The sequence below is a fragment of the Vanessa cardui genome, chromosome 13, assembly GCF_905220365.1.
Source record: "Vanessa cardui chromosome 13, ilVanCard2.1, whole genome shotgun sequence".
Classification (NCBI taxonomy): domain Eukaryota; kingdom Metazoa; phylum Arthropoda; class Insecta; order Lepidoptera; family Nymphalidae; genus Vanessa; species Vanessa cardui.
Genome location: NC_061135.1, coordinates 5,153,898 through 5,168,601, shown reverse-complemented (window position 1 = coordinate 5,168,601; position 14,704 = coordinate 5,153,898). Strand labels below are relative to the sequence as shown.

Sequence of the window (14,704 nt, the reverse complement as noted above, 5' to 3'; positions counted from 1 at the left end):
AGCAATTTACTTTCTATACAATTTATTGATAATATTTTTTAAATCAAATTACGTAGTAAATTTATGTTCAAATTCTATATTAAAAAGAAAAAAGGTCTATTTGTTTTACCCTAAAATTAAAATATCCATTCATATGAGTAATAAATATTCACGAATAGGCATTTTTTCTTAAATTATATTTTAGTAATGGCATGCTTGTTTTTTTTTTTATAATTTAAATTCTGATAGTTGCTATGGATTTTCTCCGATATTCAATACTTTAGGCAATCAGATAGTAGACGCCGTCACACTTTAAATATATTTTAAGTCCTATTATCTTTTCGTTTTGTATTGAAGTTTTTATCTTATCTTAAAATTTTATCTTAACAATTAAATCAGAATTTGTTTACTGATTATCGGTATTCACAGAACGTCAATACGTTGAATAATTTTATTGATAAGAAAAACAATAGATGCGTTATAATTAATAACATCAGTGCACAATAACCTCGTTTTATTTTATTTAAAAAAATCCGAATAATAGTGATAAGTGCGTTTTGAGTACCAAAAAACGTTATTATGTGTGTGTATATTTTATATTAATACCTTATTATTCTTATGATCAAATGTTGTGCAAGTTCCTTGTGATTTTGACTACCTTTGTTTAAATTAATAAGACGAATTAGTAATACATTCGTCAATATAAATATTCGATGTATTTTGACAAATTAAAAAGTTATTAATTCTTTTTCCGTGTTTTTAGAATTTCAAGTGATGTCTGACAGTGATATTATTACATCAATATTTCAAAGGATTTAAATAACATTAGTTATGATTCCTCATATTAAAGAACCCCAAAACGAGTGGGACGACGCGGAGTTAAATTATCAATACCAACAAGTGAGAAGTAAGATTTGGAATATAATTAAGACAATCGTAACAAATATTTTATCTTACAAACTTAAACTGTTATTTTAATAAATAAAACATTTTCTTTCCAGAAATAAAATGGTACCATAACATTCTATTGAACAGGCCCCTTAAACTTGCTATCGTCTTTTTACTTCTAACCATAGTGTCACCTATAGTACTGTATCGCTTTATATTTTTCACAAGTCTAAGCCTCCCGCCATCAGATGGATACTCTGTTGGTTCCTGTGTAATATCAAGAGAGGCAAGACTGCCTTGTGGTGTAGGTTTTATGACAGAATCACAATGCCACAGTCATTGCTGTTTCGACCGCAATTCACACATGTGCTATCATCGCATACCGTCAAGATTCTCCTACATAATGGCCCAGCCTTGGACTGAATACATTGCATTACAACCTAGAATTGCAACAGTACCGTTTAAATTCCAGAATAGTTTACCAAAAATTAAACTATCCATAAATGAACAATCAACTACGCACATGGTCTTAACTTTCTACAATTCCAGAAACTTTTCCATTATCGGAAATAGAACGTTTAACACGGAATATTCGTACGAAGTATCTTCCCCAGAATTAAATGTAATAGTGAACGCCACGCAAAGAACCATTTTTGATATGGCGAGAGGACCTCTAATTGCATCTGATAACATTTGGGAGATAGCGTTCAAGTTAACCAACGAGTCTATGTACGGATTGGGAGAGATACCTTTGAAAATAAATACTACAAAAGTTTTATACAACAATGACAAAAGCTTCAGTTCAATTCCATTAATTTATGCGAAAATAAACAATAATTTTCATGGTCTATTGATTGATGTGAGCGATCCTACAGAAATTTCTATAAGAGCTGATAATCAAATTGTTGTAAGAAGTATAACGAATTTCGGTTTCAAATTTCATTTGTTTGTTGGACCAGAACCCAAAAAAATTATGCAGGACGTTATGAAATTAATAGGACATAACAAACAATTAGAATATTGGATGTTGGGTATACATATATGCAAGTAAGATTTACATATTATACATATCATGATGTTTAATATTAATTATTTCGCGACATTTATTTCTTCTTATTTTTGCAGTGAACTTCCTGAGATGGATTTGTCTAGTTTCATCTCAAACGCCACGAATATGCCATATGACAGCCATTGTGGGCATGAACCAATAGTCTTCAATAGCAATCAATGTAAAAATAGCGAGATAAGTAACATCGATCGTGTGAACGCTGGCGCTTCTTTAGTTAGGGGTGCTAGAAAGAAATTTGTACCCCACGTATCACCTTACGTAAGTATTTCCGGTGTAATTTATATTTTTAATTTATCTTTTGTCTATCTTACAAATATTATCAATTAAAGTATCTTGCTGAAAATTTGCTTACGAAACTTATGGTCGGATAAAAAGACAACAACAACAGCCTGTAAATTCCCACTGCTGGGCTAAAGGCCTCCTCTCCCTTTGAGAAGGTGGTTTTGGAACAAATTGCGAATGCGGGTTGGTGTAATGCACATGTGGCAGAATTTCTATGAAATTTGTCACATGCAGCTTTCCTCACGATGTTTTCCTTCACCACTCAGCACGAGATGAATTATAAAGACAAATTTGAGGAGCAGGTTTGAAATATATTTCACCTCACTGTTTCAATGCCGGTTGGTGGAATACACATGTGGTTGAATTTTGATGAAATTAGACACAAGCACGTTTCCTCAAGATGTTTTCCATCACCGAAAGTGATCAATAATAAACACAAAACGTAAATATTCAAAGGTTGCCTGAGTTTGAACCCGCAAAAATCGGTTAAGATGCACGCGTTCTAACCACAGGGCTATCTCGGGTCTCTAGACCTATATATGAGCCTGGACAAGCGCAAAAACCATTAAATTATTACTTTCAAAAATATTGTTGGTTTTACTCAAGTATAACAGAGAATTTGTTAAGGATCAGAATAATAGTTTATTTTCCAAATAAAATACCGCCCAAATCGCTACCCTCGTCAAAGTCTAATATCCTAAGAGAAATGATTTATAATTTGAATAATAATGAATTTGAAGAACTATGATTTGTTAAAGTATTATATGACATTCAAAAAGAAGCTTACTGATATTGGTTGGATAAGGTTGTTTTTATTAGACATATTTCGAAACTCATATTTTATTACCAAAGTATTTTAAACAATGGAATAACGTGAAACGCTTTTGTTTTAAAATGCGTGGCTTTATAAAATTAATAAATAAACAAATTATAAAAATAAATATATTACTTATCAAATACCCTGCAGATTCGGTATATTAATGAAGAAACTAATGAAACAATGCCTGGAGACACAGAAAACCTTGAAATAAACGAAGAAGAAATTATAGAAAGTTGTAAAATTATACCCACATTCAAAGACATCATGTATCGTTCGCAAAATAATTCCGATTTGTATAAAGGAATTGTCAATGACTACGAAGTGTTATACCCAAGTTACGATGCGAGTTCTGAAAAATTTATGGACATTCTATGGGCTTATGATACAAAATTAGATGGCATTATTTTGGAAAATAATTGGCCATTAGATCACACAAATAAGACTTATGATGACATCGACTCGTATTTACCATACTTTAATGAGGTTTGTATTTCTTAATTTAAATGATTATTTTACGAATATTGTCCTATTATATTCCATTTATTTCTATTTATATTGACATTCACAGAAGTTCGAAAAAGCGTTTGAAAATATACCACAATGGAACTTATCGCTTGTCAACAGCAGCGAGTTATACTTATTCGAGCATATAAAATACGGAAACAATTTTGCCAATGCTTTTAGTAAAAAAACAAACAAAACACCCATTTTATCAAGTAGCTTATGGATGAACGGCCGCTTTGCAGTAAATAGGCAAAATATTGATGTTTCATGGACCAATCTCCATCGTGAGCTAATTGCAGCTGCAATTGGAGGAATATCTGGATCCTGGCTTTGGTCATCTCCGATCTGCGGTGATACCAATAATTATGACCCAGAAACACAGACGAGTCTCTGCATCAAATGGTACTTGGCTGCGACATATTTTCCATTACTAAAAATTCATTCGAAATATATTCCAAGGTACCCGTTAGCCTTTAATGGTACTCATAGATCCATAGTTACTCAAGCACTAAATCGAAGATTGGGTTTATTGCCTTACTTTTACACCACACTACAAGAAGGACCGCTACTTCGACCAATGTTCTACCAATTTCCATCTTCAGTAGCGCTTCATGATATCAATACACAATTTAGCGTTGGAGAAAACTTGCTGATCGCTCCCAATTTGCAACCTTTCCAAAGTCATGTTCACATCTGGCTGCCTCCCGGTACGTGGTATGAACTTTGGGGCGGCCTTAAATTAGAAGGAAATGAAGGGGATCCCGTTACCATGACAACAACAGAAGCCGATTTTTTAACTTTCATCAGAGGTGGATCAATATTAATTTATCAAAGGGTAAGAAGACTTATTTATTTTTGCTTTATAAATATATGGTTATTGTATATGAGTATGTTTTGTCACGTACTAAGTTTATTTATTTATAAAAATATATGTTATAAGTATATTTAAAACAGTATATATTAAAACTGTAAACCTTATATACTATTCATCGCTGCTTCTCCAGTTTTATAAATAATGTCTTCCGAGTTTAATAGCCACTTTGATTCACACGTGTGTAAAATTAGCATCTCACAAAACTTGAAATGAACTTCAGTTATAATGATGTCCAGCATAGTTTGACAGTTGGAAATTCAAATAATAGCTTTCTAACTCTGAAAATTCATTCGGAATGTTTCTTCTTAAAAAGGAAAGGAAATTTACAATAATATCGTGTATATAACAAGATCAATGATTTCGATAGAATCATCAACAAATATTGTATAAATCCGAGAAGTAAGATAAACTGATTACTCAATAATTTCGACTTGACAAATTTATTACATCCTTCCTGATTTAATAAAATTCTGCAGAACGGATAACATATATCTATAGCTAAATTTAAAACATATGTTAAAATAAAAAATATAAATCAAGCACTTTATACTGTATTGTTTTAAATAAATGATAGAAACACCTGGTATTAATATTCTGTATATGATACATAGATAAATGTAATTACATAAGTATATGTTTATTTGTGAGTTTTTGCTTGCTCTTTTAGGTAGTGTGATATTGAAATGAATCCTGTAAATTACGATTCACATGTGCTTGTAGCAGCCTGCTTCAATAAAGCATTCATTATTTTAGTCTCATTTATTATATTATTAATTTTCATAAAGATGTTCAAAAGTAGTAAGATTCTAGTAACAAATAAGGACTTCCGCTTCGAATGATAACAAACTTTTATCTAATATATCACATTCATTAGATATTCGGACTCGTCTTGACATACAAATTCGTCACAAAATGTATCAAGCTGTTTTTTAAATAAATGTATAGTATATTAACGAACGCTATGATCTATCTCCTCATTCATAATATGAAGTCACGATGGACTCATTTGGAAAATCAAACAATTATGTACATCCTTATAACACCATGTATGCCTACAATGATTACAATTTCAAATTTCAGGAAGCTCGATTAACAGCAGAAGACACTCGACTATTTATTCCATTCTCAGCAATAATTGCTTTGGAATGTATAAAAACGAATGAAACTGAAAATTGTCACGCGTCTGGAAAGCTTTATGTCACGCCCGGCATGACGTTATTCTTTGAGGCAAACGAAAAGAATATAACAATAACAGCGGAAGGTAACGACTTCGATCCCATTTGTGACATCAACACGGGAACCTGGGCTTACGATTTTGAATATTATAAAGTCTATGGTTTGTATGAGGAGTACAATAATTATGATAACTATAGAGAGATCAGAAGATTTACCGATTTGTGTATTTTAGAAAATAATAGCGAAATTGTCATTAATTTGCTGTCATAACCGATTAGATCTACTTTTTTTAGTACATATTATGCACACAAACATTTTATTTTGTTTAATTTTGTAGTATTAAACATGCAATAATATTGTTTATTTATTAAATTATTTTGACTTGGTTTTGCTTCATTCACTTCCCAATCAAAAGAGCCAATTCGTTCATTTCATTATTGAAAGAGCAAATTATGAAAAATTTTAATTATGACAGTTAAATAAAAATATGCTTATACAGAAATAATATCATTTTCTGTACATATAATAAAATTGGAGTATTTTGACTGAATGCACATGTGTCAATATACATGATACCAATATAACATTTTTTCACACTTTTTGTCTCTTTGTTTCAACTATCTCTGGAACGGCTGGACCATTTTGCCGACCACCCTGCAAGGTCCAAATACTGTCCAGTACACAAACGACCTAACATCACAAAATCTGCCTAATACAGAATTCATAATTTATAGGTATATACGAAATGAACAATAACTTTTCGTTTAAATTCAAACACGCTCGAAATCTCGGACACAGCTAGCTATATTTTATGAACACGCTTTTCAGTTTTAACAACTAACCAAATTAATTAAATAACAATATAAGCATGCATTTCGCCCACACGGTTTTAATGAAATACTTGTAATAAATATTTAATTGCAATTATTGACCCCTGCCAAAGGTTTTAAAAGGTCATAAGAGTACTACAATAACAAATATACTAATGCTTTTAATTTATCTTAAAGCAATTCATTACTACACAAAAATAAAACTAGAATATCAGATTTCAGAATACGTGCACGGATTTCGATTTCTCAGAATTAATGATTTAATAATAATCACACTAAACTCTTCTTCTACTTACTCACTACTTCAAATTAAAATAACAGATGACAATCGTGCACTTGAGTAAAATATATGAGATCTAAATAATGATGTACGAATAACACCTCATACTTATTTTTATTTAAATATTAATTATAGGAAAACGACTGAGTTCATCGCTCGTATACACCTTAGTCTGACCGAAACTTACGAAACAATAATATAAATTATATTGTTAACTAGCGACCCGCCCCGGCATCGCACGGATGCAATGCTTATACTAAATATACTGAAAAATTTGTCTTTTTTTCGACATCTCATTAGAAACATCGAAAATTATGAGTGTTTCTCTACTTTATTGTCCAAGCATTATACAAACACCTTCCTCTCGAGTCACTGTATTTATTAAAAAAACTGCATTGAAATCCGTTGAGTAAAATTAAAGACCTAAACAAACATAGGGACAGACAACGGTAAGCGACTTTTAATACTATGTAATGATAATGATTATTAATTTCTTATAAATAAGCGGCAAACAGATCACGCCATCGCAAATGGTCGACAGCGCCCAGAAACATTGGCATTATGAGTGATATGAGATATCAACCATCTCTTACTGTGACACAAATTTTGGTAGGAACACTGATTAAAATAATATAATATATTAAGAGTCAAATTGCATTCGAGAAGAACACAACATGCGCAAGAAGAAAACAATAAATGTGTTTAAATAATTGTATCTTCTTACTTTTAAAACTACGTTAAAATGATGTCAATGAAAAAATAATTATAAACATATCTACCGGTATTCATGGGTACGCTCCTGCGAGGTCCCGGCTTCGATTCCGGCCGAGTCGATATAGATTATCATTAGTTTTCTATGTTGTCTTTGGTCTGAGTATTTGTGGTACCGTCGTGTGGTACCTGATTTTCCATAACACATTGGGATCAGAGTAATGTATGTGATCTTGTTTATTTGTATGTTGTATCTATTTGTAACAAAACAACATAACATAGATGTTATGTCCCTTGTAACCACAACCACAACAATTCTAGGCATTTCCGTTTTGAGGTTTTCATTTTCTATGAATAGTTTGTAGTACCTACACAGACAGGCTTGCATAACGTCCCACCAAACATTTAAAGTAAATCAATAAATCAAAGGGATCTCTTTACTTTTACGAGAAGTAATGGCTTAATTGGCTAAAAATTTCGAAAAAATTTTAAGCAATTCAGTATTAATCCTTATATACCTGTACCTTAAATACATTGTGCTTGTAATTAAAATGAAGATTTTCGAAGATATTTAAAACACAGGGTCATAGCGTTTTGTATTGTCTATTGATTGAAAATCTGTTAAGACATCAGAATGTCTTCATCATTCACAACACACAACACAATCAGTATTGCACCAGTGCGAGGCCGGGGCGGCGTCGCTAGTTTGTAAATTAAATGCGATTAACGAAAATAACTTAAATTCAATATTTATAAATGTTAAATAACAAATAAACGTGTAAATAAAAATCCTGTTAAGCTTTTACCTTATTAAGGGTTTTTTAACGAAATTTTACTACACAATTAATTTTTAATTATACAATTATTTAACAATATAGCGCCTTGAGTTAATTATTTCGACGTCAAATTTGTGCCTGTAATGTATAAATACAAATTAAATTAACACTGAATATTTAATTTCCCTCTCAGTTGGGTTATATTTAAATTGAGCTGTTTAAGAACACACTGTGAAATTATAAGCAATGCGCTTAATATTTAATTATTTCATTTTTAACCACATAAAATTTTTAATGAGAGAAAAATGTGTCATAGTTGTTAATTCTTATAAATCTTTAATTTAGCCGTTAGGAAGTATATTATAATATCATTTTTCTTATTTCGATTTGCTCACGAACAACAAACCAGTGCGATTAAAAGTAAAAGTAATTAGTAACGATAATTTTAGCTTGTTATATAAATATTTCATATGATGTAATTTTGTTTGTCTATATCGTTATTCACTTGTTGATAACAAACAGTATTCCATTGCGGGGATGCTGAGATATGACTCGACCTCATCTTGAACTCTGATAAATCTGTTTGTGGCAAATAACAGTTCATATACTATCGCGATCACTAGTTTCGGCATACTTTACTTGCATCAGTCAGGCTAATGACATCAGACGTAAATAACGGAAAAACAGTGGACTTGAAACAGAAACAAAACGAAACAAGCACAGAACAGACTCCCAGAATGCCAAACATCAAAGTATTTACTGGAAGTTCGCATCCAGATTTAGCGAAGAGAATCGTCACGCGCCTTGGTCTAGATTTAAGCAGAGCTACGACCAAAAAGTTCAGCAATAAGGAAACAAATGTTGAAATTGGTGAATCTGTCCGCGGCGAAGATGTGTATATCGTGCAAAGTGGATGCGGTGAAATTAACGATAACCTCATGGAACTCCTGATTATGATTAACGCCTGTAAAATCGCATCAGCTTCCCGAGTAACAGCAGTTATTCCATGTTTCCCCTACTCGCGGCAAGACAAGAAAGAAAAAAGTCGTGCCCCGATCACAGCTAAGCTTCTTGCTAATCTTATATCAGTTGCCGGAGCTGATCACGTTATTACAATTGACTTACACGCGTTTCAAATTCAAGGTTTCTTTAACATTCCTGTTGACAACTTATACGCTGAGCCAGCTATCACCAAGTGGATCAAAGATAATATTCCAGAATGGAAAAGCAGCGTTATGGTTTCACCTGACGCTGGTGGCGTAAAGCGCATGACATCCATAGCAGACAGACTTGATATCGACTTTGCCATTATTCATAAAGAAAGACAAAGAGAGAACGAGGTGGACTCAACTGTTTTAGTTGGTGACGTAAGAAATAGAACGGCTATCATGGTCGATGATATGGCCGATACTTGTGATACCATCGTCAAAGGAGCTGAGAAGTTACGCGAAGCTGGTGCTAGTAAAATTTACGCTATATTGACTCACGGCGTTCTTGCTGGCAACGCTATTGACAAAATAAACAATTCATGCTTGGAAGCTTTGGTGGTGACAAATACGATACCTCAGGATAAAAATATGAAACTGTGCCCTAAATTGCAGACGATGGACATATCAGTGATGTTAGCTGAGGCTATACGAAGAACCCATTACGCGGAGTCGGTTTCATATCTTTTTACAAACGTACCCTATTAATTTTAAATAAAAATAACTAACTGTTCGTAACTATTATAAGGAGCTTCATTACTTGTAATCTTCCAGATTTTTGACATGCCAAATAATTTTTGTATGATTCAAAGATATATTTTAATAAACAAATACATTTGATTACAAATTAAAGTGGTAATTTTATTCTTTAATCATTATTCAACACTTCATTTAACCGATGAAATCTGATGTAATTATTTTAAATTATTAAACTTTCTAATGCTCCCTAAATAACGGAAAAGTTAACAAACAAACAATAGGTTATAAATCAATACGTCAAGACCAGATAAAGGGTTGCGTATGTACGTAAGATCACAGTGAACTAAGTTTATTCATATCTGGAAACAAATAACTTTAAGTGTAAAGGATGACCCAAGATAGCCCAGTGGTTAGAACGTACGTCCATCCTAAACGTAAACGTAAAACGAACGTACATCCTAACCGAGGATTGCGGGTTCAAACCCAGTTTGTTATAATTCATCTCGTGCTCGGCGGTGAAGCAAAACATCTTAAGAAAACCTGCATGTGTCTAATTTCATAGACATTCTGCCACATATGTATTCTACCAACCCGCATTGGAAAGGCGTGGTGGAATATGTTCCAAACTTACTCTTCAAGGCCTTAGCCCAGCAGTGGGAAATTTACAGGCTGTTGTTGTTGTTGTTGTTGTTTTGTAGAGGATACGTGTATTAGTGAAAACAGGCAATATATGCAATGAAAGCAGGCAATATATAGATGTAGTATTTCAAAATTCAAGTTCATATATTTATACAGTATTTAGTTAGTTAAAGTAAAATCTTAGCTATCAGACAACAACCCGTTCATCAAAGATCGTCTCGAAGTAAATACCGAAAGCAATAATACCGTCTTTGCGTTCTCCTTGTAATCAATATCTATATATTTGTAGTAAAGTTGACTCTCTACAAATATTCTACATAAATAAATAATCATTACTTTTTTTACCTCCTCAAAGATTGGTAACATACCTATGTATTCTTTTTCATAAATTAATTAAAAAAATCAAGACTATATAATTTACCGTTTCAATGAAGTCTTTGATATAAACAAAATATTAAAATTTGATTAAATATGTAGGTCGGATTTTAATTACTTTTTGTATACATATAAAAATTGTTTCAAAACGTAATATTGCTCCTTTTTCTTTCGGTTAACATAACAAAATCGTGTCAATTAAGTATAATAAAACGTGCGAATTTTAACTCAGATAGTTAATAATTTAACGCTACGAAATTGCTGTTACGTATATTTTGATCCGCAGTTAAACCTACAATAGCTACTTTAAATACTTAAATATATACAAATATGAACTAAAACTAGTCACTGTATAAATCTTGACCGAGTGGAATGCTGGCATCAATGCTAGCAGCATTTCCACCTTGAATCGAAATTCCGATCCTCTGGGCAAAAAACGAACCAGCTCTCCTGTCACCAGTGGGAGCAGAAGGAGGTGTTATACTTTTGATGAAGCTTTTGCAGCACTACTCCAAGAGCCAAGGAGATAATGGAGACACGAATATTTAGATCTATTTTTTGCTTCAACTTTTTCCGCGACGGCACCGGCTCTTAACATGTTCTCTTTGTTTCTCGGATATGAGACGGGGGCAACGTGTCAAAGCATGTAGTGTCCCAATGTTAATCCATCAGGTCTCTTACCATCATCACGACTAATTCCACGAAGTATATATAATATATACATGTAGCTATAGCTACTTAATATATAATATTCTAGAAATAAAAAAAATCCGTTTACAAATTTTAAAAGTAATTAAATTCATTTACTTGTCCTCAATATGGTCAATTTAATTGTTGTTAGTAATAAATCCTAACCTATTTATTTAAAATTGAAGTCGCTATATATTGTTCGAAAACACGTTTTTGTATTTTTATCATTTACAACAATGTGGTTTATATATAGTCAATTTTACTACTTTTAAATTATTTCATATATTCTTGTTTTATGCTTTGTAATCATGTTGATATTTTTTTATAATGCCATTAGTTCAACTTCACTACTACAACACCTACAATTCGACAAAAAACTAATCAACAAAACATGGTTAATTTAATGGAATTATCTCCAAGGCCGGATTAAGAGGTCTGGAGACCCTGAGACAACAAAGGAATGGAGTCCCACAAATAATATACACTAATTTATTGCGTGAGAAATTCAATTATTTTAACAATAATTATATATATAAAATTAATAAAACTATACTATATATCTTGGTTGAGAGCGTGGTTAATCTACGATATTCATTACGGATTTGCCACAAAATGGCATTTTATACAAAACTGTTATCGGAATTTCTGAGGTAAAATTAAAGTGGAAATAAGTAGTGTTGAATTAAATGTGTAAATGTAATGCTTCTATATTGAATAAAATTACTGATATATTTATCATAATTGCTTAGTTCCCTATATAGCTAAGTTATCAACAAATCGCATGAAATACCTACGTAAATCTAACATTTGGTCATCTTTTATGCTACTTACTTTGGAATATGCTGTAAATACTCATATTTTACTTCATCAATATACATGTTATATGTTAACACTTGTGGGTTTTAATAAAATAAAACAAAATCTATAACTTAACACACTCTCAATTTTATATACTAGTGCAGCGTAACGCTGTACAGGTTTTTTTTAAAAAACAGTATGGCGCCTCTTTTGGCGCGTCCTATCTCATTATAAAAATAGTTGGAAGTCAATTGACGAACTAGTAAGGTTAAATTACTGTTAATTTAATAACATGACGAATAACTAAATAATAAATATTACATTATACAAATAATAAAGTATAGGTAAATAAATCAGGATATAATATATTTTTTATACATATATTACTAAATCTTACAACCACATTATTAAGGGTTACAATAATATTACTTATTTGTTAGACACAATTTTCAAAGTTTCATCTCAGTCATACCAGCCAAATGAACGCTGGCCAAGTGTAGACGTAACAAAAGTTTTCAGTTTAGGCTGGTCGATACGCATCACTAGATCCTTAATTTTACCGACATTGTTGTTACTAAGGTAATACAAGATATGTTATCCGATCAAATATAAGTAGCCTAGTACCAAAACCTTGATAGCTTTAATGTGAACCATCTCATCATATAATAAGTGACAAAAAAGGAGTTATTATTTACATTTCTGTTTTATTACATTTTTATATCACTCGTATTGTTATGCATCATAAGTGAGGTTTGTTTTCAAATATAATGGTAAACTCTATACTCAAACGATAGTCCACTATTGATAAGCAATCGATTCTCTAGTGTAAACAATAGTGTCGATAGTCTATCGATAGTACGATCATCATATGTAAATGCCATCGCAACGGATCGCTTCCCACGAGCAAACCTATTGATATACGTTACTATGCTACTAACTAATATTGCAAAAATCATTAGTTTTGACCAAAACCTATCGATATTATCAATAGTATCGATGGTTTTGCGCTATCGATAGCCAATGATTTTTCAATACTATTCAATGACAAATCAGGGCCTTGATTCAAGGAACACTATCGAGAATTTTCTTAATTATCCTTTCCATAAAATAATAGGCTATTTGACTGTTTTTTAAAATCCATTTTATATTATTTAGTAGAGGTTAAGGAACCCAGTAAAAGTTGATTTTTTTTATTTCTAGTACATATTTGCCGAAAAATATCATACTAAAAATTCCATATTTAAATAAAGCGCGAAAACGCTACTTGGACAATATGGCGCTGCAATGGGGTCGGTGACGTCACTTTGCTGTATTTTAATCTGTGGTACATATAGTAGAAAGGCAAGGTTTACAAGAAAGTGACTTCATCATAAGCCCGGCCAATCAGGAGCGTTTTGTGTCACGTGACAAACGTTTGAAAAATAGCATTTTTATTTATTGATTTTTGAATAAATTAAATATTATTTTCACGTTTCGTTAGTAAACCATTTTTAAACTCATAATATACACTGATTACAATAATTCACAATTTATTTTTCGCATTGTCAAATAGCCTATTTTACCCGAAATTGTAAAAACTAATAACGTAGTTTCATCGATCGATCTATGATTTTTCGTACAATTTCTATTAATTACAAAATCTACAATTTTAAAGTCGGAACTTTCTCAATAACACGCCATTTTGTCAAGCTTAGGCTCTTACTTTCACACAATATTCAATTAATAAAAATTGCCTATTTTGAATCTATATATATATTTTGAATCTATATATTATATCTATCTAAGGTTCAGATCAACTGCTCGTTATTGTTGTTAAATAACCACAAAGTTGACAAAAAATAAGCGCAACATGGACGCTGATATTAAACGTGCAAAAACTTAATTTCTTATGTCAAAAAAGTAATATTATCAAAAAATATATATTCTCGACAGTTTTGGGCAGTCTGAATAGTCCAAAACCATATACAACGACAATATGGCTGATCAATAGTATTACTCACACAGAACGCTATCGATACTATCGATAGCTCGGCAACACCTCTCCATAACATAATCTCAGAGAGTGTGGAAGTATCTATAAGTATAAATAGTGCAGCTCAAAATATATGAAACTTAAATAACGCTACTGGAGTTGAAAGATGAAATTTGATGGAAACCGTTTTCGTTTTACTCTATCGGGTGTTAACCCCGGTAACTCCGATAGAGTAAAACGAAATCAGAGATAGAAAATTATACATCCCCCTTTGAAAAGTACTGTTTCCATACTATTGTGGTAATAAAATCAATAAATCTCCATATAAAAAAGACGGATACCACAAGTAAGACGGT

At 31.7% G+C, this 14,704-nt stretch overlaps 2 protein-coding genes across 2 annotated transcripts; both read left to right on the top strand.

Annotated features, from left to right (window-relative positions):
- The first annotated feature begins 441 nt into the window (after positions 1-441).
- On the top strand, positions 442-6,078 carry LOC124534876 (sucrase-isomaltase, intestinal-like). The gene is made up of 7 exons (XM_047110919.1): positions 442-562; positions 743-886; positions 981-1,914; positions 1,993-2,194; positions 3,186-3,521; positions 3,607-4,377; positions 5,497-6,078. The coding sequence occupies exons 2-7, from the start codon at positions 811-813 to the stop codon at positions 5,860-5,862; spliced, it is 2,685 nt and encodes an 894-aa protein (XP_046966875.1). The 5' UTR covers positions 442-562; positions 743-810; the 3' UTR covers positions 5,863-6,078.
- Positions 6,079-8,788: 2,710 nt separating this feature from the next.
- On the top strand, positions 8,789-9,986 carry LOC124534894 (ribose-phosphate pyrophosphokinase 2-like). The gene has a single exon (XM_047110935.1). The coding sequence runs from the start codon at positions 8,846-8,848 to the stop codon at positions 9,881-9,883; it is 1,038 nt and encodes a 345-aa protein (XP_046966891.1). The 5' UTR covers positions 8,789-8,845; the 3' UTR covers positions 9,884-9,986.
- The last annotated feature ends 4,718 nt before the right edge of the window (positions 9,987-14,704 follow it).

Bases quoted from the DNA above. Each gene is read 5' to 3' on its own strand.
- LOC124534876 (XM_047110919.1), top strand. From the start codon at position 811: ATGATTCCTCATATTAAAGAACCCCAAAACGAGTGGGACGACGCGGAG. The intron at 887-980 runs GTAAGATTTGGA...TTTTCTTTCCAG, and splicing joins TCAATACCAACAAGTGAGAA to AAATAAAATGGTACCATAAC. The intron at 4,378-5,496 runs GTAAGAAGACTT...TTCAAATTTCAG, and splicing joins CAATATTAATTTATCAAAGG to GAAGCTCGATTAACAGCAGA.
- LOC124534894 (XM_047110935.1), top strand. From the start codon at position 8,846: ATGACATCAGACGTAAATAACGGAAAAACAGTGGACTTGAAACAGAAA.